This window comes from Leuresthes tenuis, unplaced genomic scaffold (genome assembly GCF_036924035.1).
Source record: "Leuresthes tenuis unplaced genomic scaffold, fLeuTen1.0.hap1 SCAF_9, whole genome shotgun sequence".
In the NCBI taxonomy this organism is placed as follows: domain Eukaryota; kingdom Metazoa; phylum Chordata; class Actinopteri; order Atheriniformes; family Atherinopsidae; genus Leuresthes; species Leuresthes tenuis.
In genome coordinates, this window is record NW_027325363.1 from 22,583,943 (window position 1) to 22,609,381 (window position 25,439).

The 25,439-nt window shown below is 40.1% G+C and overlaps 4 protein-coding genes across 5 annotated transcripts in view; 2 read left to right on the forward strand and 2 right to left on the reverse strand.

Moving 5' to 3' along the window:
* LOC140314580 (beta-galactosidase-1-like protein 2) overlaps positions 1-18,903 on the forward strand; it is a 363,608-nt gene extending 344,705 nt beyond the window's left edge. Inside the window, exon 20 of the transcript XR_011917150.1 lies at positions 18,890-18,903. The gene's annotated coding sequence lies outside the window, so the exon portion shown is untranslated. The remainder of the gene's footprint in view (positions 1-18,889) is intronic.
* Positions 1-25,439, forward strand: part of gdpd5b (glycerophosphodiester phosphodiesterase domain containing 5b) — a 112,262-nt gene that overhangs the window by 59,191 nt on the left and 27,632 nt on the right. The gene's annotated exons all lie outside the window — the stretch shown is intronic.
* LOC140314578 (lymphocyte antigen 6D) lies at positions 3,481-4,497 on the reverse strand. The gene is made up of 3 exons (XM_072392871.1): positions 4,393-4,497; positions 4,101-4,205; positions 3,481-3,951 (listed from the first exon to the last, which is right to left on the reverse strand). Exons 1-3 carry the CDS (start codon positions 4,442-4,444, stop codon positions 3,872-3,874), a joined length of 237 nt encoding a protein of 78 aa, XP_072248972.1. The 5' UTR covers positions 4,445-4,497; the 3' UTR covers positions 3,481-3,871.
* LOC140314587 (P2X purinoceptor 5-like) lies at positions 10,196-19,395 on the reverse strand. The gene is made up of 12 exons (XM_072392885.1): positions 19,226-19,395; positions 18,739-18,889; positions 17,416-17,487; positions 14,614-14,689; positions 13,998-14,094; positions 12,473-12,553; positions 12,211-12,352; positions 11,836-11,966; positions 11,575-11,668; positions 11,305-11,370; positions 11,118-11,200; positions 10,196-10,551 (listed from the first exon to the last, which is right to left on the reverse strand). Exons 1-12 carry the CDS (start codon positions 19,363-19,365, stop codon positions 10,485-10,487), a joined length of 1,200 nt encoding a protein of 399 aa, XP_072248986.1. The 5' UTR covers positions 19,366-19,395; the 3' UTR covers positions 10,196-10,484.

A 25,439-nucleotide genomic window follows, 5' to 3' on the forward strand; every position in this document is an offset into this window, starting at 1 on the left:
CGTCTGAGAGTCGTGTGTGTGTGTTCCTGCCTGTCGTCGACTTAATACATGCCGGCATCAATCACCAACTCTGTCTTTATGCTTTCTCTTGAATTTCCTTCGGGATCAATAAAGTATCTATCTATCTATCTTGTAACAACACTACCGACTATCTGTTGAAGCTCAGTAGTGTGAATGCAAACAAGTACTGGTTGTGTTCTCACTGGATGGACAGTTGCATGTCTTTAGGTTCATGTACAGCTCAGTTAGAGGCGCACTATTACAAAAATCTTGTACATATCCTACTTTTTTCACGAGACAAGGTTTATATCACAGACTGTGATTTACAAATGGAATCTATTCTTGGTGGCAAACCCCCTCTTTTTCTCCCCTTCAGCAGCTCGTCGCACACATATTCTTAGGGTCTACACATGCAAAAAAGAACGGAGAATCCCTTACCAGTGAAAAGCAGAAAAGGTTCATGTTGGCAAAGAGGTGTCCCGTGTGCTTCTGAGCGTCAGATGGGAGCAGAAACAGCCTGCTGACAGCCAGCCAGAGGCAGACAGACGCAACAGCTCAGAGTGAGCCCAGCCCGGGTCGCCTGCTGTCTTCACAGATTAATACCACAGTGAAATCCCTGCACTAATCCAATAGATGGACCACCATTACCCTATCAGCTGAGGCAGAACTCACTCATAACAACAAGCACTGGTGGGGCAACAGATTGTGCTGTTGTTTTGCTTTTTTTCTTCTTCTCTCATGTATTTTTCTTCTTTTATTTATATTGTTCAGCATTTATATACTATATTATTACTACCAATATGCCCTATACTAGATCCACAAGAAAAACGTATAAGTAAATATCAATCTTTAAACATCCATCCATCCATTTTCTACATCTGCTTAATCCAATTCAGGGTCCCAGGGGGGGCTGGAGCATATCCCAGCCACCATTGGGTGAAAGGAGGGGTACACCCTGGACAGGTTGTCTGTCCATCACTGGGCCAGAGCATACACAGGGAGAACATGCAAACTCAAAATAAAAGAAAAAAGCCTCTCTGACTGACACATTACTATATATTTGCCTACAAAATGGTAGTTGAGCAATTTTGCTGGACACTGCATATAACATTTTAAGTCCCCTTCTACTAAAAATCTAGGTGTCAGAAGAGTTTTTTAAAAGCATAATAAGATATATCATGAACAAAATCAGCCATCGGTGATATGGATGTGGATGTCTGCTTTGACTCAGCAAAGCAGCACCTACAGTCTCAATAAGGGGTCAGACATCCCGTAAATTCCACGTAGAACATCCATAGAGCCGACAACTTTGAGGGATGGATCGTTTTGCATGTGCTCTGAGGAGGACATGAAAAGCGATATAATAAAGCTTAATCTTTTTATGTTACTGCTCTCTGTTTCAAAACATATACGGCTTAATTACTCCTGTAGTGTGAATCAGAGCATAGTGTAAACAGAGTCAGAGTAAACACAGCAGGTAGTGTCATCCGTTGGCAGGTGGAGATATGAAACTGGCCCAGATTACCATTTTTCACAGATCCCCTTTTACTGAATGAGGGATAGAGTCACACTGAGGGCTATGAGAGCTTTTTTATGGCATCATCAAAGATTATTTTTTAAGGGATTAATATCTGCTGTACTGCTTAAAATAGAAAAAAAGCATCAGATATATAGAAGACTAGAAAAAACTATAAGATAATCCTAAGTATGTCTCTCATAAATACAGCTATGATCCAATTCTTGTCTGAACTCGAAGCAGTTGTGTCAAGATAGTCGTGTACTTTATTTTGTTATCTGGGTCATTGTAACCCAAAGAGTTTAACTAGAAGGCAAGATTTCATTTTTCAAGGCTCCTGAGAAAATCTTGCACCATGTTCAGCTCTGTTCAGTCCAGAGTCATTTTTTTAATCATGCATCACATAAAGGCAGCTGAAAATACTGGCCCTACAGGCACCAAGAGGGAAATACGACTCATAAGAGTGTTCCAACAGCGGAGTAAGTGCTATTCTTGAGTGCTTATTTCGATAAGCAACAAAGTTCTCTCATGGCGCATTGAGGGAAGATGGATGGTGTGATTTCTATTGCTGCACTCTTTCACTTTTAGCCATGAGACACAAGTTTAACACCTGGATACAACAACTGTTTTTTTTACTTCTGGGTTATGTTCAGTCACTAACACGCAGCATGTTATGCAAACGCTTTAGTCAATGCCCGGTTGGGATTACATCACCTGCTTAGGGTTAAAAATCTAATTTACTTAAGGACTAAAATACATTCTTTGTGAGAAAGCTTCAGTTTTACCCTGATAGATGCTGTGTTATAAGCAGTGTTTCTGTAACAAAGCCTATAAAGAAGAAAACAATAGCTCTTACGTCAGAACAATTCCTCTATAACAACTCTCATTCTGCCATCAGTTATGAAACATTATAATAATCAAGAGACAATGAGCAAGGCGCACACGGTTTTCCCCTACGAAGCCACAGTTCTTTCCTGTGTGGGTAAGAGATGTTTACCATTTATTCTCAAAACCTGGCCCTGTGCATTTCCTCTGCACAGTGGAAATGAATGTAATGAAAATAAACAGTTTTGGTGGCAAAACTTTCTTTATTTCTTTATTCTGAGAGGTCCCACGTGCAACATGTGTGCACTGACTGGCCTCACATGAAGTGTGAAGGTTATGATCTTTTAATCCACCACAGCCACCTCTGATGTCTGACCTTTTTTAATGCAGAGAAGAAACCGCTCGAGAGATTAACAGAAACGACCTACATTTTCGAGACGAAATGATAAACAGTGTCGTACGCTAAGAAGGGAGCCAGTGCGTGACGTTAAAAAAACACGGACTTTCCACCTCACTGTCAGCAAAAGAAGACGCTTTAAAACAGCCCAGTTACCCGACTTATTTATAGATGCATCCTTTGAAGTTGAAATGAAAACCAAAAATTCTTCTTAATCTCCCCTATGAAACGGGCTTTGCAGTGTTGTGTTTCTGGGAACCGGTCTGCCTTCTGCGCTACATCACATGGCTGGGAGTAGCTGGGTGTGACATTGCTAAACTAAACAAAAAAAACAATGAAAGAATAGAGAATGCTGCTAGACAAAAGGCTGTAGGTGTGAACCACAGCTTGGTCTATGGCTTGTGGGACAGTTGTTTGTGCGTGTGTGCATGTAAAATAAATCATCAAGCCAAGAGAGGCTTTTAAGGGTCCATGCGGGGTATTTGTAAATGACACCATGAGCAGGATTGTGTCTCTTACCATCTTCCTACTGATCCATTCACATCCTCTCCATTAGCCCAAATCGAAGAAAAACAAAAACAGAAACCTTTCATCCCAATATTGAACCATAGCATCAGCAAATGATCCAAAAGATTTCAATAAGTCGCCTTCAAAGAGGCAAAGTTTCACATTAGTCAAATAAAACCAATGATGAACCCACAAAAGGCAGCACATGACAGAAAAATATTAGATGAATTGAAAGTTTAATTTCTTCTCCTCTTTAATGAGTTTGAAACAGGAACAAACAGTCCAACTTTACATTAGAGTAGCGACAGGCAGTGACCCATATAGCAGCAGGCTGTTGCGCTGACCCACTAAGTGACATCAGGAAGAGATTAAGAGTGCCAGTGTGTGGTTGCCCTGCTTTCAGCAGCCGGTGTGTTGCACTGTTTAAGAAGGCTGTGGGATCGTGAATGAGGCTCAACAGTTCTCAGTTCACATTAGCATATTCAAATCAGAAGCAAAATCAAGGACAGGACATTGAATTTTGATGACACAACAAATCATCGTGCTCAAGATACATACTCTTCAAAAGGTTCTTCATTCGGTTTTGATTTTAAAAGTGAAAGTTCAGGCAGAGTGACTCATCAGGTCTAGCACAGGTCCTCTTCACAGCAGGTTGTGAAGTAGTCTTCAGCGCAGAACTCCTCACAAGTTCGAGACATTTCATCACCTGTTGAAAAAAACAAATGCCACGATGCCAAATCACTCAACTGTCGGTCTGTGATATTATCGTCAGCCTCACATTATCTACACACATCAGGCAACATCGCACGATTGAAAGCAAAATGAGGTGAATGCAGCAGTGCAAGGTCTACCTACCACGCTGAGTGGTTTTGCAGTACTGGGCTGAAGATGGGCAATCTGTCTCCGTTTTACAGATCTCGTCACCCTCACCTTCACAGGTGAAGCATTTGAGTGTGAGCACTGTTAAGAAGACAAAATCCATCAAACCTCATTAACCTCCTTCAGTACTGTGCCAGTACTCCTCTGTGTCTCAAGGAAATGGTTCATAGGTGGAAATGATAAAGGCTATATCACAACATTGTACTTCATTTTGAGATTTGCTTTGAAATATACAGCAAAAATCGAATAAAATCAAGCAATCCCTCACCTTGAGTGCTGCACAGCAGCAGGAGCAGCATCGAGATCAGCTGGAGCTTCATGTTGTCAGGTAGTATGTGGAAAAACCTCCTGCTCAGACACTTTTATACTGTCACCTTACCACATACCAAACGTCAACCGAGTCATGCACTTCCTTGTGACTGATATTCCAGTAAATTTGTCCTCTCAAGTCGTGCGGGAAGATTAGGCGAAGTTCAATTTAACCCTCTCCTGTTTGCAATCAGCGATGCTGTTTAACACCTTTGAATTTCTGAGATTGGGTTTGAGATTAGGCCAAAACTCGCAAAATCACATCAGATGGTGCTGGATATAAAAGACTCCTCCAAAGATTTCAACCAGTTAGAATGTGTTTTTCTACACTTTGGTTCCACAGAGGCTTGTGGGACAGCGAACCTTTCCAAGTTCACTTTTCTCTGCCTGCTGTATTCAGGGCTGCTCTTTAATCACAAGGCTATCATATTGCAGTTCTCTTTTGTGGCACTTCTAAGGGCTTTTTGTGAAGCCGTAGACAGCATGCAGAAACTGTTTGTGCTAAATGTGAGCTTTGGCGTGTTAAAATATCCAACGAAGCAATGTTGCCAACTGATGTTTTCGCAGTAAGATATACATGCATGGGGGTGAGGGTAGATGGATAACATTGGGAATGAACATAAAAATTAATTTTTTTAAACCAAAATCTGTACAAAATGCAAAATAAAAAATAATAATAAAGTTACAACCTGACAGTTGTTTCAGACTCAGTAATCTGTTAAGAGACATGGATTCTATGAAGCAGTGTACCAAAACTACAGGATTAAATACCTATACCTATACTACCTGCACAATTTGATTTGTGAGTGTAAAATTTGGATAAAATAACAAGAAAATTAACCATAAAAGCAGAGAACAGCTCTCCAAACACGTTCTAATCCCAGACATTTTTCGAGTGTAACATAACATAAAGTGAGGTTTTTTTTTGCAGTTCGGCTACACAAGAATATAGCTGTTTCTGTAAAAAACAGACAGAATAGATGAGATATGCCTCTTTCTTTGTTTTCTGTGAGTAATGACTGGTTGGATGAAACCCCAAGCTCTCTCTTTGAGATGCTCTGTGGCAAAAAAACAGAGCCAACATGGACCAGCAAGTATCGTCATATAACGAGACCACTGTGATACGGCTGAAAGCAGACTGAAAGGGTCTTAAACATGGATTAATTTTATAGTCCAGGATTACTTTTTTTTTCAACGTTTATTGAATTTCATTTTAGTCTTGCATGAGGCCTAATCTATGTCTGAGAAACTGCTTGATAAAGTGCTGCTGGCAGAAATTGAATGCCCTGAGAAACAAGTGTTTTTTCCCCCAACAGCTGTTTCAGTTGCATAGCTACAAGGAAAGCTATTTCAGGATGTTCAATAGGTGAAGTGACACCTGAGGGATTTTTGAGGCCCGGTCTAACCAGAAAATGTGTAATAGGTGCATTCATCCACGTGAACAAAAGCAGTCGTCGTGTTGCAATCCATGGTTAGAAATCATGAGATGACAACATTTCTGTAGGGCAACATTCAGGGGACCTGACGGGAATGGGGACCCATGAATGTGAATTTGAAACTTGTAGACCTAACCTTGTACATGAATTCTGAGCGCAGCAGAGGTGAATGAAAAAAAAAGTGAAAGAAAGTTTAAGAATAATAGAAACTGCAGAACGATTGTCAAACTAGTGGCCTCTTGCGTGAGATGTGGACAGAAACAGCATGATGTGGATGTGTGCTGAAACCAGAGTAAAGAATTTCTGAACCTTTTTCAGAGGTGAAACTGCTATATTTTCTTCTGTTGACCAACATAGCTGTTTCATGTTCTGCCATGAGATCAGGTTTTATTTAGACCATAAAGAGAGAAATGTGAAACAATGAGCCGTCACACATGCTGTTAAACCTCTCAGTACTTTTTTGTTTCTCCATTCAAACAAGACACAGTTTTTCAGAGGAAGTCATGTTAGTTTCCAATGTTCTCTTGAAAAAGGCACCAATTAATTTCTCAAAAAAATGTCCCCTCTACAAACTGTAATGTTTTTGGAGGGAGTATCTCCTCTGTAGGCGATAAAAACGTACAATTCTACCACTAACTGCAATGCTGCACCTACTTAGGAGTGGCGCTGGGAGGTTTTCGATATGGCATTTCAACTTTTCTGACCATTAGTGGGCATTTACTCAAAGTAGTGAATAACACTGCCGACTCTAGAGCAATCCACCTCAAAAGCGTCCTATAAGAGGGCCGTGCAAAGCAGCACAGCCCCACATGTATTTCTTTCAAAGCCGGTGAGCAGGATTAAAATAAGGTTACATTATTGAGACAAAGTTTGTGAATTATGTCTCCTGGAAAATCCGGGATGGGACCGTTTGAGCTGCGAACTTTTAAAACTATTAGTTTCAATTGGAGCCGACACACAGTCCCCTTCAAATGCCACTTTGCATGGTGTCATTCACACCATGTAAAAAAACAATTGTTGAAGTCACGTTGCAGAAGAGCTGATCAACAACCTGTCACACAAAAATTCATGGACATGTGGAATGTGAACCCATCTTGTTTACTTTCACTTTACTTCATATGATCTGTTGGAGGTGGCATCCTGTCAATCATTGGGGTGGAAGTGCAAACATTCTTTCTGAGCATGTAGTGAAGTCGCAAACTCCAGCGAATCAAAGTTTAAAGGCACAGTCGTGCATTTGAAAATAAAAAATGGAGCTCAATTGTTACAGGAGCATTTTCTTTCTTGTTTTAAAGCAGATAATTCAGCTCCTTTAAAGTGGAATTGTCTGAGGCATCTGTGGTTACATATTTACCCACCATGTTAAAAAACTGAGCCTCAGAACTGTGAGAGCTGCAACAACAGGGACCCTGCAGCATCTATCTAGCATCTATAAACTGACATAAAAAACGAGGAATTACCCAACATTTTTTGGTCAGCAGTTTGCCATGTGACTTTTTTTATTCTTGCATGTAGTGCCACAGAAGCAAATGGACCACTTCCACAAATGAAAGATTACACCATGTCAGTAACCCAGTGTGAATAATGTTACCACCACGGTGTATTATTCCCAACCATCCTAATAGGATCACAGACTCTGGAATTTTGTGTTACACGCACAGCTGAGATGAGCAACAGTTACAGCTCGACTCGGCCATTTAATTAGAACGCCATCCGTGTCCCAGTGTACACGCACAGGAGAGAACCAGAGTTTTAATACCTGTTTATGTCCGACAGTGCGATACTGTGAGATTACTTCATTGGTAATTTTTTTTTTTTTTTAGATAATGTTGTGGTTACAGAGAAAAGATTTTATTGGAGCACAGTGGCAACCTGGAAATGCTTTAATCTTACATTCTGGAAGTAAAATTAACATCACTTGATGTACTCTGTCTTGTTTTTGCTGTGGACTCTTCAATAACGCCCACAGTAAGCTGAGGAACAGATGTTCTTTATGTTGGTAACGTTGACATGTTTACATGTTAGCAGACTGAAAACACACTGAACGTGCAACATGCGCCGGGTCTGCTTGCGCTTTCTTCAGAGCAAAACTGCTCCAGCTCCGTTAAGTTGGATGGGTTCTGCTGGTGTACAGCAATCCTAAAGTCACACCACAAATTCTCAAATGGACTGAAGTCTGGGCGTTGACTAGAACACATTTAAACTCTGCCCCTTGAACCACATGAGCGTTGCATAGGGGTCATCGTCTGTTGGAACATGAACCTCCATCCAAGTCTAAAATCTCTGGAAGACTGAAACTGCTTTTCCAGAATTTTTCTGAATGTCGGACCATCCACTGTTTTCTCAGCTCTGATGAATTTCTCAGTCCCTGAAAGTGAAAAAAAAGTTTGGGTTTGAGGCACACATAGTGTTTTCCATGCAATAGCTTTTCACACCGGTCTCTCCAGAGCAGCTTTCCAGCTCCCTCGGGGTTACCTTTGGTCTTTTTCTCTCTGATTGATGCCCTCCTTGTCTGATCAGTGAGTTTTGATGGAAAGACCTCTTTAGGCAGGTGTGTCGTGTTTATTTTTTTCAACTTGTGATAATAAATTTAACGGTGCTCTGTGAGGTTTTCGAAGCTTAATAACTCAATCCTGAATTGCATTGCTCCACAACCTTGTCCCTGACCTGTTTTGAGAGCTCATTGGTCTTCGTGGTGTTGCTTGCTTTGTGCCACAGGTGGGCCGTATTTTCTGGAACACTTGAAACTGTATCCTAAAACCTTTTTGTTTCTCAGCCTCTAAAGGGAAACTATTTCACACGTTAAATCCTAAGCTTTACTGTAGATTACCGACATTGCCTCCATGTTTGTCAAAACTTTCAAAAAATTAAAATAGCAAGCTAGTCTTGAAAACATTGATACTACTTTTGTTTCACTCCAGGCTTTAGAGGTAAAACAATACATATGTTGCTTCGAGTTAGAACCGGTTTAACAGTCTGTGTGGGAATGCCATGGAAGTCACAGCTGGTTCATGCTGCTCTCTTTCACTCTCTGTGTACATATGACATTGTTGTCATTAACTTGTTTCTCTTAATCAGCAGCTATCCCTGGCCTGGTGATGTGGCGCTTATTGATACCTCTTTCCTGTCCCTTTAACCCCCAACCAATCGAGGCAGCTGGCCGCCCTCTCTGAGTCTGGTTCTGGCAGGGGCCTCTTCCTCTTTTTCTTTCCACCATCGCGTCATGCGAGGTCAGGACATGGGATTAAACTGAAGAGAAGTTTTGATGCAATCTGTTGGTTCCTTAGCTAGACAACTTTCATTTCTTTTCTTTTTTTGTATGAATTAGACCAATTTGGATTTGAATTAATTTGATTAGACTGGATTGAATCGGACTGTATCTTTGAATTGCTTGAGGTGACATTTGCTGTGATTTAGTGCTGCATAAATAAAACTCAATTGAACTGACTTGAAATGTACTCATGAGCATGGTTTCCAGTCACAAGCAAAGCAAATCTGAAAAATGTTTTGATTAATGTATATAAAACCAAAGAACTAGGCGGCTTAGTGTCACCACAGGGTGGTACTAAGGCTGTAATTCAGTAGTATCTGTTCCAACCAGGCACAAACCACAAGGAGGACGTCAGGGACTACTGCAGGAGATATACACAGGACGGAAAATGGAGAAAGTTTTACTTCAGAAATTTCTTTAATAAATATCTGGGATATTTAATCATATCTAGGATGATGCCAGTCATTCACACAAGATTAATGATCTGGCTCAAACGGGAAACAGCTGGTGAGTCACATGACCTTAATGTTGAAAAGTGGTTTCTATTCCCCCTTAATGTTGCATCAGGTCTAAACTCTGAATAATTCATACCGATTTTATTTATTTATTTATTTTAATTTTACCATTTCCATTCACCTTTTCTTATTCACGTCTTCTACTGTAAATGCCAATCAAAAACTGCTAAATCAATGTGGCAATTGTTCATTAGGTTTAGGTAATAAAACTGCTTGGTTAGAAATAGTAAAATACAGCTTTTCAGAATCCTGTACTTTCTTCACAAATTGCTAGTGTGTCATCAAGGTTGAGGGACATTGTAACTGCATTGTAAAATGGCATTCTATGTTGTTTTTAGCTTCAGCTTAATTCTATAATTGTCAGGAACTTTTCCTAGCATAACAAATACAGCACATTACACTGCGTTTCTTATTAAAAACATTATTAAATTTAAACACAGTTGAGTTGCTTTCAAATTTTAACAACAGCATCCACACAAAATATCTTAAAAAATTACATTTGATAGAGAAAAAATAAAGAAAAGAACATCTTAAGTTTTTTTTTGCAATTTTATGGATGATCTCACATTGTACTGGGAGTTTAATAGAACTTTTTTTAGTCTTGCTGATCACTCTATTGGTGCTTTATACTATGAGCTGCATTCACACGGTGCAGAGATGAGCATTTGTGGGGTTCAGTATTTTTCCCCAACATAACAGGCTTCAGGAGCCGGGGATCAAGCCCCCAACCGTCCAATCAGTGGACAACATCACCCTCCCTCCAAACCACAGCCGCTCTGTCACATTTTAGGTTAGAAACTCGTTTTAAAAAAGGAAAGAGAAAAAAACATCAGCTTGTCCTCGGATTCCCTTCTTCCATTGCATCCACGTTGTCTTCAGGTGCTCCTGTTTCACTGCTGCAGAAAGGAAAGAGGGTATTTCAATATTACTTATATTACACAGTTTTTCTTATAGTATGTCCAAACTGCAGCAATAAATAAAACACCAATCAATAGTCTCTCTCTTCTTTAATAGCCAAATGTTGTTAGAATACTGACTTTTTTCCTGTTTAACCTATCTACTAGATATTAACAAAAGAGTCCACGAGTGTTCTATTCTTTCTATTACCTTCAATATCACAACTAATACAGCAAGATTTAAGCAGGAATATGCATACATTTATGAACATCTACAAATTAATAAGGTCTGACATGATAAAGGTGATTGGAGAGCTCAAGTATCCTGGTATCTCGGAGCTCAAGTAACTTTTTTGTGGTTCTCCTTTCCTTTATTCAATTAAAAAACTGCATAAAAATGAAAATATTATACACTAACTGTGCTTAGAATTTTGAAAATAAGCATCTGTGACTTGAGCAGCTTGTCTTTGTCTTGCTGAGCTAGTCACAGTAACAGAAATTCTGAAAAACTTATTTCACTGTGCTGCAACTGTAATAAAAAAGGACAAATAAAATGTCTTTCGTACCTTGGCGCTTCATACTTCATCTGCCTGTACTTGTGCTTCTTCTTCGTAATGCAGAGAAGCAGAAAATCACATACGAATACTCCCTGTTGAATAAAGTTTTCTTTTTTTAATTCTTTATTCCGTGACACCAAATCACACACAGTCCAGAGCAGTTTTTAAAGAAGATTCCATTATAGATAATACTTACAGCACCCATTAATGCCAGTCCTGCACCCACATTGGTGGCTGTTGGTAAAATGCTGAACTTTCCAGCCTATGACAAAAGTTTTTCAAGCGAGAAGAGACCTGAGAACTTTTCTGAGAGTCGTATGACACATCTTTCCTGACATTTGCTTTACAAAAAGGAGAGAAATGTGTCCAAAAACACAATATGGGGGTAAACCATCTGTTGTTTTTCATTTTTCAACATAATGCTTCAGCAATATTTCAAGCACTGATCTGAATGAAAACTACATACCTGTCCATACACCATTATGTTCAATTTTATGCCGTAGACTTTGTACAGCGTACGATAACTTTCGCCTGCAGGATTCTTAAAATATCGAGTGTGTCTATTGGAAACAAGGATAATATGGAGATGCATCTTTAAGAAGTTTAAGTCAGTTTATGCCTTTTATAACCCTCTCAAGCCTTTTCTCTTTTAAAAACTTATGGAGGGGGACCATAAATCATTACATGTCTATGCAACATGCCAACAAAAATGGTGTCTTTGTCTCACCTAAAGTTAAATCCCATTGCGATGGACTTGTTGGAGACACTGCGGTCCAAGCGAATAAAGTTATACTGAGGATGACAGAAATCTCTGTCGAGGTCACAGTCCCAGTTTATCACAATACCAATGGAGGCGCCCTGAAAAAAATAGAATAATCTCGTGGAATTTCTTCTTTTACCAACATTTTAACATGATTGCACGAAGTGTGATTGCATGAAGTATGTTTGCGTGTACAAAAGATTATGGAAAAATTTGTCATTACAGCTCAACTTTGTATGCAGAGTCAGTGAGACTCGTGTGTAAATGTGTACAACTCACAGAGAGTTATTAGGTAAGATTCCACAACTCTTCACATTATACTGGTGAAAGTGTGATACTAACAAATGTGGCTATGTCCTTGAAGTCGAACCCAGCCCGCTTGGTAATGTCTCCCAGCCTAAAGATGGGGCAGTAGGGGTGACGCTCCTCATCGTATCTGCATTTCTTCAAATAGGACTCATCAGTTATGTCGAGAACGTTGCACCTTACAGTTAAGAAACGCACAGTCGTAAAAGGGCTCGTACTATTTAATGTACGTTAAAGTTTCAAGTGAACCAAACATTTGAGCTGACAATTTGCACTCAGCTTGAAGAGGAAGGCTTACTTTGAAAATGTGAACTTTGGAAATTCGATGAAGTTCTTGATGTATATGGTGAAGTTTTCGGCATTTGTCAGCAACGGTTTGCTGTGAAAAAGAATATGTACTCATATTTGTTCAGATAAAGATTTGTGTGGCAGTTTATACACACACATACATGTATGTATGTATGTATGAGTGTATATATATATATATATATATATATATGAATATGTTATGGCATGCTGTTCAGGAAATTAATCTTTGTATATATTGAATAAAACCATGACTATATTGAATGAATCCTGAATATATTGAATGAAACTTGACTGACGTCAGACTTCACAGCAGTGCCTGCGTCAGTCTTGTGTAACGTGTGGATAACGTTACAGTCTTGTGTAACGTGTGGATACTGCAGCAAAAAGTGAATGACAAGTCAGTCTGCTCAGAATCTCGTAGCAGGAATATTAAACAATAAGGACATCATTAACATACTGGCGAACGCATGTACGGGACAAAATCCTCCCGATACCCCTTCCCAATACGTTCTTCTGACGAAGAAGTTCGCTCCATTTTTAATTGTGGCAGACCTACTACAACAGGCCAGGCAGCTGCTTATCAGGCCAACCTCAGCATGCCTTCAACCTCTCAAGCGTGGAATAGCTAGGCTTTATTTAAAACTACATGAGGGCTCTTATAGTGCATTTAAAAATATAGATCATATGCTATATCTCAGTTCAGCTATGATGAGCCCTGGTACCAGGGCATCTCCTTAAAAAAATAAAAAAAAGAACTATTAATGGAACACTACGGTAGTAGCTTGACATAGCTTTCAGTTGATTTAATGAAGTTAAAACACAGTGAATGGCCATGCGTAATGGCCCTGCGCTCTACATACAAACCTCTTCGCACAGCAGAGTGTTCTGTTAATAGTTCTGCTTTTTTTATGAAGGAGATGCCCTGATCATAGCTGCACTGAGAATAGAATATGATCTATCTATATAGTCATAGTCACTCTATTGAAAGCCCTCATCTAGTTTTAAATAAAGCCTAAATATTCTTAACTCTTGTGTCTTGGTCCCTTTCGTGTGTGCGGTCGGAGAGTGTAACAGGGGCTGTATTGGGGCACTCCTGAGAGGTGGAGGCCATGCTCAGGTTGGCCCGATAAGCAGCTGCTTGGCCTGTTGTTGTAGGCCTGCCACGGTTAACAATTGAGCGTACTTCTTCGTCAGAAGAATGGGCAGGGTATTGGGCTGGGGTATCGGGAGGATCTTGGCACGCATTCTCCACTGTATTTATCATGTCCTCATTGCTTAATATTGCTGCAACTACATTGCAGGTGGCCTGACTCATTTGCTTTTAGACACTGTTACAAAAGATGGCCGCAGGCACTGCCGCAAAGTCTGACGTCAGTCAAGTGTCATTCAGTATATTCAAGGTTTCATTCAATATATTCAGAGGTTCATTCCATATATTCAAAGTTTCATCCAATATGTTCAAGGTTTCATTCAATATATTCAAAGGTTCACTCCATATGTTCATATGTCCTTACCGTGGTTTAGTATTTTTTTCAATGGGACACCAGCTGAAGATTTCACAGGTACCAGTGGAGTTTTCATCCATTTGTAAGCATCGTCCTGTCATTACACCTAAAAACAACCAAGAAGCCATCCATTTTATCCCTCATTAATTCTCTTCAAATTACAAATGAATAAACTAAAATAATCTGACATGGAACAGATGTCAGATTATATCGGATTATTACCCCTAAAGAGTAACAGCAAGGGTTAGGGTTTTTACTGACGAATACTGCATTACTGCTGACTTATGATGGAATATCAAGCAGACACAGTATAACACAGCTGATTATTTGTTGTTGTCATTATATGAGTCACTGCACTCTCGGCTATGTTGGTTAGTCAAAAGTATCAACCCTCACAATTAGAAAGATAAATAGAGAAGCCAGCTCACCAACGCTCTCACTGACCACAGTGAGTTTTGTTTCTAAAAGAATGATTCATTTCTCAAAAGACCTTTGACGATCTGTTCTCATGTGAGAACAACTCAGCTTAAGGACCACAAAAACTTAGCCTCCCAACGTTAAAGATGTTGATCAGACTATTGGTTTCATTGTTGTGATGGAGCGACATATTGTCAGAATTACTCACCATGACCTGCCACTACTATCTTTCCCTTTTTACAGTCTTCATCGCCTCTGCAGAGGCCATCCAGCACTCGGAGGCTCTGGGAACCAATGCCACAGAAAAAAAGGTTTTCTTAGTTTTGTTTTAGGACTTGGATTATAATTGATACAGTACAAAAATGATACGTTGAACTATTCACATTTTAGATTTGAAGGCTAAGTAAGGTTGTCATGTTACAATGAAATATCATAGAGCATACAAGTTCTGGATTTCACAATTCTAACTAACTAGCTTCCAATTTTTTTTTTCGATATTCATTTTTAGTTAGTATTTTGCAATTATGGCTTTGTGACTTATTGGCTTCTGCCCAGTTGTTTTGAAAAAAGATTTTTATATTTATAGCCTTTGGCACAAAATATGGAATCACCATTTCCGGAGGACTTTCTATTAATTCCATTGTATAGGAAATAAAGTAGCAGACATATCCCATAACATCTTTATCAAATAACTCAATTTAGAGCTTTGTAAAACACACCAAATAAAATGTGATTAAAAGAATGTCCATCCAAATCAAGTAAAGGAAAAAAAGGAACCTCATGATTTGCTTCTTTTTTTTTTAGTCATCGAGCGCTAGCACCAGACTCACTGACAGGAAACATTGTCCCTGCAACAGAGCTGGCCATTGAAATAATGGACATTTTTATAAAACACCTTCAAGAAGCCAATTTAACTCTGAGTGTGGCCAAAGATGTTGGTAGTTCTCAGCTGTGCCTAAATTTGGAGCAAGTACAAACAAAATGGGAAAGTTGCAAAAGGGAAACGTACAAATAGACCAAAGAAGACATCGAATTGTCGGGACAGAAAACTCAAAGCAACATGCTTGTAAACTGGAAATGCACAACAAAAGAAATGAGAAGCAAATGGGCAAAGACACTGGTGAAGGAAATGACAAGTACACCCAGAAAAGCCAAATGTAAACCATCGCTAACACTTAAACAGAAGAAAACAAGGTTACTATTTATAAAAACAAGGTTTTTAAAGATAAAATCAAGTTTTAATTCATCTAAAATAAACTCATAATCCATAATATTAGCACTTTGCTTGCTTGTTTCCTCCATTTTCATAGCAACACCGCAAACATCACATTGGCAACACCAGTTTCTTTTACTGACAGATTACCAGGGTCAAACTCATACTAGAGCGCCCTCTGCTGGATCACACAGGACACTACTTCTAATGGTCCGATGTATCTGTCAATACAAATCATAGGCTGAGGCAAATACAGATGGTAATTTTTTTCATTTAAAAAAAAGAATGCTGATATTCGAAGTTTCCCTAGATCCGAGTGAATGTTCGACCTTTGAATAAAAGAGACAACCTTTGTGAGAGTCCAGTGGAAAAATGACTGCCTGAAGAAAACAAGCATATTTCCAAGGTCATGATATGGGGTTGCATATCAGCTGAAGTACCTCTAAAGTAAATGGACATGTGAATATACATTTTCACGTTCCATCAATCTATAGTACCGTAGGATGAGAATGCATCTTGTCAGCAAACTGTGAAAACTATTCTTCAGTAAAGACTTTAAATGGCAACAGTCTGGATCTTACTGTGTTTGAAAATGTATGGTGGAAATGAAAAAAAAAAGCCTCCAAGAAATAAAGCTTATATATTCAGAGGAGCAATGAGTTCTGTGATTTTTTTAGTTACTAATATTATATTAATTTCCTCTATTTGATTTTAAAAAAAGGTACGTTTACCTAATAAATGGAATATTTACAAGCAAAATGTATTAAAAGGGTAAGAACAGGGGCATCCCTGTCTATCTTCAAGAAACTCTTGAAGACCCCGCTCTTCAGAGAACATCCCTTATCCCAGCACTTACCCTGTACCTCTCTACCCCCTCTACTGCACTTTCTAAACTTCCCTCTATACCTGCACTCTATTTCTACACTGTCACCTCTGTCACCTCTGACAGAGTCTGACAAGTGGTTTCCTTCTATGTAGCTTATTGTTAGCTTTGATGTTAGCTGTAATGCTATATCCTCATTTGTAAGTCGCTTTGGATAAAAGTGTCTGCTAAAATGCATAAACATATTAGGGACATTTGTCCTTAATGGAACATGCGTCATGCCACTGAAATGCTACCGCTCAAGTGTGGCAGGCCCTCCTCCTGGTTGGGAGCCTCAGAATATACAAGAGCAGGCTATTCTTCTTGGCTGCTGGCAGTGAGGCACAAAACTAAGAGAGGCTGAGTTTACATACCACAAACCGTCAGGAAGGTTGCTGCATAAGATGTAGGTGAGAAAAATGAGCAGGGACACACACATGAAGCAGACAGATGTGTGTAAGGCTTCGTTAAAAGTAACAACTTGTCACTGAGGGAAGAAAAGCAGACCAGTGCTCCAGTTTGTAATGGCAGTGCAACCATAGAAGCCATTTGCTGTCAAACTATAAAAGCAGAAAATAGCTACATATCAGCCAGTGCCAAGACTGCAAGTAAAAGTGAAACTCGCACTAAACAACCAAACCACTAACACCAAAGATAAGAGTGTTTGACAATGAGTTTGTATTGTTTTATATGCATTATGCCAAAAGTTTCTTTTGTGTCACACCTGCAATTCCATGTATGCAAAGAACACCAAAATCAGCATGTGATCACAGACTGTTACCACTGCTATCCATCAAATGTGAAGATAATTATGAGTAAAGGGCAAGAATATTCATTTCGACTGGGTCCTTTCACATTTTTTTCTTAAATATACAAACAAGTTGCTCTACCAGTCAGTGATTTATACGTGAATAAAAATACACACCCATTCTTACCTCAGCACAGTATCCCAGCTTCTGGTTTGGCGTCTCTATAAAACCGGTTACAACAAACAGACCAGCATCACCCTGTATGTATGGAGAAAATGCTGTGAATTGGTCATTGCATGGATATCATATGATGATGGTCTCTCTGCTGCCTCACTGTGTCCCTCCTTAAGTCCGCTGAGTGTGATTTAAGCCCACTTGATTCTGCTCTTTTCTGCAGACTCAATTTTACAGCACAGTCAATTTGGAACATATCAGAATATTATTTCTTTATTGACAAGAGGGCAAAGAATGACACCCGTGGGTTTTTACTGTTGAAAAAGAAATACGTTGTTGCTATTCTCACAAATGGTTTTCAAAAAAGCCTGACTTCACCAACCGTAGATCAGACTGGCTGAAGATAGCCCAGGATAGATGGAAACAGATGGTAAATCCATTGGCCTGCTACCTATTTGGTGAAAGCTTCGCTCTTCACTTAAATCCAAGAAGCTTTTCCATGTGGCAAAACATGTTTGTTGTTTCTTACTTCATTCAAGTATTTAAGTGTGTTTAAAGAACCACAAAAGAGGACAAGAGGCATTATCCGCAATCTGACTGCATAGCAGAGATCCTCCCCTTAGGTTCCGAATGGCCAGCTGCCTTATAGTCTACTCCTGTCCTTTCCTCTCTACAGAAGCTGCTTCTGCTAACATTTCCTGTGAAATTTCTCAGATTGCGCCGAGAGAATATGAAGCATGAGAGCATTATTATTATTATTATGTGCTCTGCTTCTCCTGTCTGTTGATCAACAGAAATGATACAGAAAGATATGTGCCTGTAACGGCCTTCCTGTAAGTGACGTCGGTGGCCAAAAGCTAATCTAGATTTAAATTTACGAAGAAAGCCTGTGTGGATTGGGGCTAAAACCAGGGGAAGACCTGAAATTCTAGGATGCCCTATGTATTTTGAGCCTGAATGGATGAGACGCATGCAGATATTTTACTTTTTAGGAAGGCAACATACTGGTAGGCTTTAAGAAGGAAATACGAATCTAAGATTTAAGATAAGATAGACCTTTATTTCTTCTACAAGGGGAAACTCGGAGCTCACAGTGGCCAAAGTTTGTTGTTTCCTGCCGTTTTAAAGTTAGACATGTTCTATGATCTAGTTTTGAAGGCGTAGTGAAGTGTGACTTGCCTGGATGTGTAGAAGGATGTTTCCCCCACAAATACTTGTTCAGAGCAGCCCATTAAGAAAATGCAATAGAAATTTCTGGTATGGTGAACGAATTCGGAACTATCAGAGCGAGAATCAGCTAATTCTTGTAAAACGTGAACAAGTGTTTGTTTTCACCTGTGGCGGGATAACATAGTCCTCGGGTCCCCACACCACAGGACCAGATTCAGTGGTGTTTGTCATCGAGACTCCCTTCAACTTGGTCATGATAGTGCTCTGCATGGCCAAATCAGTCTCCTGGTAGCCCTTCTTGGTTAAGAAAACCCAGCTTTGAATAAAAGCACAAGTGTGTAGCATTTTCAATACCTTGCAATGTAACATCTGTTTTGTGGAATAAAGTTAGTTTGTTTTCTCTTTCACCCCGCCTTCGAACTGCTTGCAGTTGGGTTTCATTCTTCACCACACAGTAACCTCCTTTTATCAAAGGCGAAGAGCTGGTTAAAAGCATTTCAAATTAAGCACACAACTCGTGAACTACTGTAGCCCCACTCAAAACCCCAAAGAGTGAACTGAACATCCCAGAGACACATAGTCCTGTCATTGTGAGAACATAAAAAAAGCCAAGTTATCCAAGAATGAGGACTTTAAATTCTGATTTGCTTACCATATTATGTATCCCAAGACAGATAACTGAAAAAGTCTGTACAAGAGCCCAATTCTCCTATTTTCTGCGACGACGTATTTTTTTGTACCATAGTTGAGAAAGGATAGAAAACGAGCGCTCCAGACGCTCCCAGCCATCATGCAGCTGCCCGCAGACTGTAGTGAGAATGAACTACAGACCCCAGGAAGTTTATTTTTCCTACGTTTCACAGCACTTTCATAAACCTATTCAACCAGCGGAAGGTAGGCTAAAGATGGCAGTTTATCCTTTCGATTTGCAGACGTAGCTTCTTTTTGATTTTTTTTTTTTTACCGTCATCATCTCGGCAACCCGTGATGATTTCCCAAGATATCTAAGAAAACCAGAGCTCGTTCTGTGGTGCAAACGGGCGTTGTCTGTCGTTGTCCTGACATATGTTAAGTCGTTGATAACGGATACCGTATATGTTTGAGTACATTGAGCCATTCCTGCCATTCGGTGCCATTTCAGCGTTTAGACTTTCTTTTAAAAAGATATCCTTTGCAAGAATTATTATCATTTCATTTGATGGAGGGCTCGTTAAATTACAAGAAAATTGTTTTAATTCATCTAAAATTAAAAATGGACAAAAAAATAAAAATGTCTGCCTCCTCAAAACATCAATTAGCTGAATTTCATTCTCTCTGGTCCCCGCTGATTAGCTTTATCACATAGTGGTGGTGGTGGGTTGCTGTCCCGTCGCTCTGGGCGGTTGGGTGCCTATTGCAGCCAGTCTCTGGCTGCCCTCTCCGGGGGAGAGTAGCTCCCCCCGGTGTATATCCCCATACCCCTCTCCCTTCTGGCTCCTGTACACAGCACACACTCACATATGAAGGGTTTTGGGGGCGTGTGTGTTCTGTGGGGTGTAGTGGATGGGGCCACGTAGGTGGTCCCCTTTGGTTGCACTTGTTTTAATTACACCTTAGACATCACTACTTATCAAACACACTCACACACACACATTAGGTCTTGGGGGGCGGTTGCACTGAGTGGCATCTGGTGGGCGGGGCTCTTTGGGTATGAAGGCTGCCGCCCCTCAATTTTAATTGCTCACTATAAGAAAATATTGGAGGGCCAGAAGGGTGAGGGGAGGGGCCTTCTCACACCCCTGCTTCCTGGTTGCTGCTCGGGGCGGGAGGGGCCAGGAGGATTAATTAATTGTTCAGCTGGTTCGGGGTCTGTGGTGGCTGGGGGGCTGCTGGCCCCCCCTGGTGTGCCCGCTGCGCTACACCCCAGCGGAGTTGAGGGAGGGAGGATGTGTGGATGTATGGGACGTGCAAGTGTGTGTGGTGATGATTGGGCCTGGATCTGGGACTTGCTGTCGCCTGGCCTGCTTGTGCCTCTCCCCGCTGCTCGCGACTTCCCCCACCTGTGGGCACGTCTTGACTCCCAGGGCACTTGGCCAGGGGCGCTGGGGCAGGCGCTGTGGCTGTCTGGGGCGCTTGGCCCTCCTGGGTATTGGGTGGGGCCTCTGCCGGGGGGTTTGAGGGCGCTCGGGCTCCTGGGGCCCGGGTCCAGTGCACGGCCCATGTCTGGGTGGCCGGGGCCTGACGGGGTCCGTGGGCTGTTGCCCCTGGCTCCGGGAGGGCCTCTGCCCTATGCTTATGGGGGCTCTGTCTGGGGGCTTCCTCTGCAGTCTTCTGGGTGGATGCGTGGTTGTCCCTGCGGTGGGCTTCCTGGGTTCTGTGCTCTGTGGGGGCTGCTGGTGGCCTGGGTCTTGTGGCCCTCTCTGCTTGCTTCTGATTGCTTGGGGGGGCTGTGGATTGTGGCCCTGTACACTTATACACTCATAACTAAGCACGGTTATCATGTAGGTCCTGTGCCATGGGTGTTGCATGTTCTCACACACACACACACACATTCATTAGTCCAGTAGCATGGTCGCTAAGCAGTTGATGTATTCTCTTGTCGTCTCAGGTCATCTATATCCACAGCTGTGTTGTATGTGATTACCGCTTCTTGTGCTTGTTTTTGTTTGTTTGTGTGTTTGTTTTTTCTCTGCTTGTCTGCTTTCAGGTGCTCCTGGTGGCGCTAAGGCTGGATTCCCCTCAGAGGCCATGGATTGTTGTCTGTTTTGTTTTTTTACAGGTGTAGCAGCTGGTTGTCTGGTTTTTGTTTCCATTTTTGTTCTGTTTCCTCTTCTTTACTCTTCTTCTTTCCTTGTCCCCCGGTCCGGTTCAGTTCTATTACATGTTATATATTGTAAACAAAAATAAATAAATGGGCATCAAGGGGAGCTTTACATTTATAAAACTTCCCTTGGCAAAGCAAATCTGTTTGGCATTCAGACTACAATTCTGCTGCCATAATGCTGGACAGGACAAGGGGGAAAAAAAAAAAACAAGAAAATTATGTTGGTCCAGTTCAGGATATTGAATTGGAATAATTTTGACCAAATTCTTGGCATATGACAAGGGGTAAAAGTAGTTTTAAATTCTTACTGGTACTACTACATTAAATGAAACGCACTGATCCCCATAGCAACAGCTGTGTTTTGGAAGCAGACGCGCAGTATCTTTTCCGAGCTGTTATGCATCGTTGAAATTGAACAAAATAACACGAAACACAACTTTTTTTGCAACAGTCACCCAAGTGTATTCCAATACATCGTGTTTATTTATTTTTATTGCTGATATAAAAGACTGGAAGCTCGGTCTGATGGACATGAAAAATAAAACGTACTGGAAGTTTTCCATTTCATTCCAAGTTTTATTCCTGTAAACCACGTTAACCAAGGTAAAATGTAACACGTTGCTAGATTACTGAAAGAGATTTCTAGTAGTTACCATGACTTTTAATCATTAATATCAGGTCATGTGCTTAGTGTCTTAAAATCATCTGCTCTAGCAGATGTTGAAATAACTGCATGTTGTCCTCCCCTCAAACACACTGTCCCTGTGACATATTTGGACATATGGTCTGTCTTTAAAAAAAAAAAAGAAAAAAAGCAAATGTGTGTTTAAAAACATTTAAAGGGGAATATTTCAGCTTGACTTTCTCACCTACTTACTCCGTTTTTTGTAATGTTTTTTAAAAAAAATATATATAAATATAGTTTTAAACAAAATATACCATATGTCATGGGGAGTCAAATGGCACCAGATTGTCGTAATGGCCATTAAGTTATTTAGATATACTGAAGTTCGTGTTTCCATCACCGCAAACATCGGTATACCACAGTAGCCAAGAGCGGCAATGCTTGAAACTCTTTTTTTTTGTCATTACCGTGAGATAACAAGTCAATTATCTCGATAACTAGGGCTGTTTTGTTGAGACAATGAATATATTTAGGCTGTTATCTTTTTGCTATGGGCGAAGTGGGCAGTCGCCCATTCCGAAATCTGTGAAAGGGCGCGCCGTGCACGAGGGGTAGAAAAGAAAAAAAAGGATCTAAGAAGAACAACATTTTTCATTTCTGTTTGGGTTTTTCTAGTTCCAACAATATGTAGCTAACTAAAACGGTAGAGCGCATCATGCAGAACCAGAAGACAGACACGGATTATGTCAGAGGCTTTTCTGCCACAGAGTTGATTCTCAAGTCAAGTGCTCAATGAAGGATGGAAAATAAAAGGTAAAAAAAAAAGCTGTCAGGAGCCTAGTTCAGGAAAAGGAAATATGAGAAAAGAACAAAAGGTAAAGGTATGCACAATGCCGTCATGTCATTATCTCTGAGTATTATGCATGCAATGAAACAGATAGCCTCATGTGAATTAATGCATTTATTAGCCTCTTGATCATAATAGCTAGAAGTAGCAACATTTGCTATGTTATGCTACTACCTTTATACATTAATTTAATTGTTAAGCCCTGATAAAGGCAGTGTGTGGCCAAAAACTATTGGCTTTATTTCATTAGTTATAGGTGGGTGTTCGCCCAGGGTGCACAACAAGCCAGGACCATCACCACATTTTGAGATAAAGACTTTTTTGTCTCGATAACGGGTTAAAATTCACTCACTGAGACTGCCCCCACGTTTAACTTTTACAATCTGGCTTCAATTCAACACTGTCACGGTTCGGAGAGGTAGGACCCAGATGCAGTTATTTTCCAAAATCAAAAAGTTTATTTACAAAACGGGGAGCAGGAACAAAAGGTGAGGCAGCGCCGGATTATCAAAAATACTTAACATGAAAAAAAAAACACTAAACAAAACAAGGCTATGAAAAAACACTGACTATGGCTATATTAAACAGGCTATGAGGCATGCAATCAAACTTATCTTTTTCCATGGAAGCATGAAGGGATAGTGAGGTAAGGATTCTGCAGTTTCTGAAAGGAAACCAGAAGACTAAATACTGTGGAGGGAGTGATCAGTGAATGAGGTGCAGCTGTGAACAATGAGCCAGGTGACTTGAGTGAACCGAGGTGGCAGGGGAAAAACAGGACTAGAACATAACTGAAACCATGATTAAACAAACTGTGACCGATAAAACATAGACTGTGAAAGAGCAGACTGTGACAAACACTTGCTCAGTTTTCACTGTAAAACGTTTTAAACACACGGGTCAGTTTGCGTACAGGTGAACAGATTGTCATGTTAAGTTTGTATCAAAAGACTGCCAAATTTGGCTTAGAAATGCCATGCCTTTTTTTTCTAGCTCTGTTGTGTGTATTTTGTAGCACTTAGATGTAGCCCTGGACATTCCTACCAGCAGTAGACATGTTTGGTTCTGACCAAAGACGTCTTTTCATGAGAAAGTCCACAGCAATAGCGGTCACAGTATGAGATTTAAGTCAACATGTTATGTATATTTTTCATGTGAAATGTGTGAAAGTTAACATTTGCCATGTGATAGTTAGTGATTAAAATCTTATTTGAAGGTGGATTACAATTTCTGTCATAAGGTGGCAGCGTGTCATTATGAAACAGCTTTGTACGCTCAGCAATGAGCCCTCAGATTGGCAGTGACAGAAGAATCTCTGCACTGTTGGAGGTAAAGAGCAGATACAGATTCTGTCCAAGTCTAGGCACCATTATCACAGACTAGCAAAAGAAAAGACAGACAAACAAATTACAGGAAACATAGGAATTCAGTATTTGTGTTCGATGTGTGGCTGTTTGATAGGTTGGTTTGAGACTGAGAGGAGTATTCTTCTAAAATATAAAACATTTAGGGAAATTCTGAACATTTTAAAAAGCACAACTCAGTATTTTCAGATTTGAAATAAGGAGGAGACATACATACAGTAGGGCTTGCCACAGCTTGATGAACAATGAATGAGCTGGAGATACAACAACAAGTTTAGGAGATGGGACAGGGTTATTTTAGTACTCTGGCAAATGTCTACTTTTTTTTAAACCAAGCATTCATGTCATGATAACTGAGATGTTAAAAAAAAGTAAAAAGAAATTACTTAAAAATTTGTATAGTCAGCCAAAACACTATTGTCACTTCCTTTTTGGGTTTAGACAATAATATTACATCAGTATGATTAGAAAACAATCATAGATGGGGCTAAAATACATTCTTTTTACAAGGTAACCATCATAGTCATGGATGCCATTTTACTGGTTACATGTAAACACAACATGTTGTGACAAAGCTTTGTCACTTGGTGAGGGCTAGAAATTAAAACTATTACTACTTACACATACCTCACTAGAGGTAATATATTCTTTTAACTTCATTATTGGCTGTATCTGCTTGCATGGACGAAGACCACATGGGCACATTTTGGGGAGAAGATCAGTCGCTTAGGGAAAGCTCAGCTTTAGGCCTGAAAAAGGACATTTGTAATGTGCTGCAGGTGAGGTAAAGCTGTTTAGAGGATGACCCATATGCAGAAAAAAATCTGCAGGCTAGGGGGAGTGAAATTTTCTTTTATAGCTTTAATAAACTTACTGCAGGAGTAACAAATGTGCTACGTTGACAGGGAATCCAAGACAGTTGAAATAAAAAAAACTAAAACTTAAATCCAAAGACACAACAGACTACTTTTACTGAGGTGTCAGTAGAAACCTGTGTGCTGCTTGTACAAGTGCAGCGCTGTCCATGTGGTTCATGAGCAGGCTGTGGACTGCGTATGGAGACGTTGAAGATGTTCTGTTCTTGCTAACTCTTTCTCTGAGTAATCTTTGTACATTAAAGTATAGCCAAACTCACTGCATAGACATCGTTTTTAACTTACTCGTTTGGTGATTTCATAGTTGCACACTACAATTAATAAAAATTTTTAAAAAAATTTCTCAAGCTTT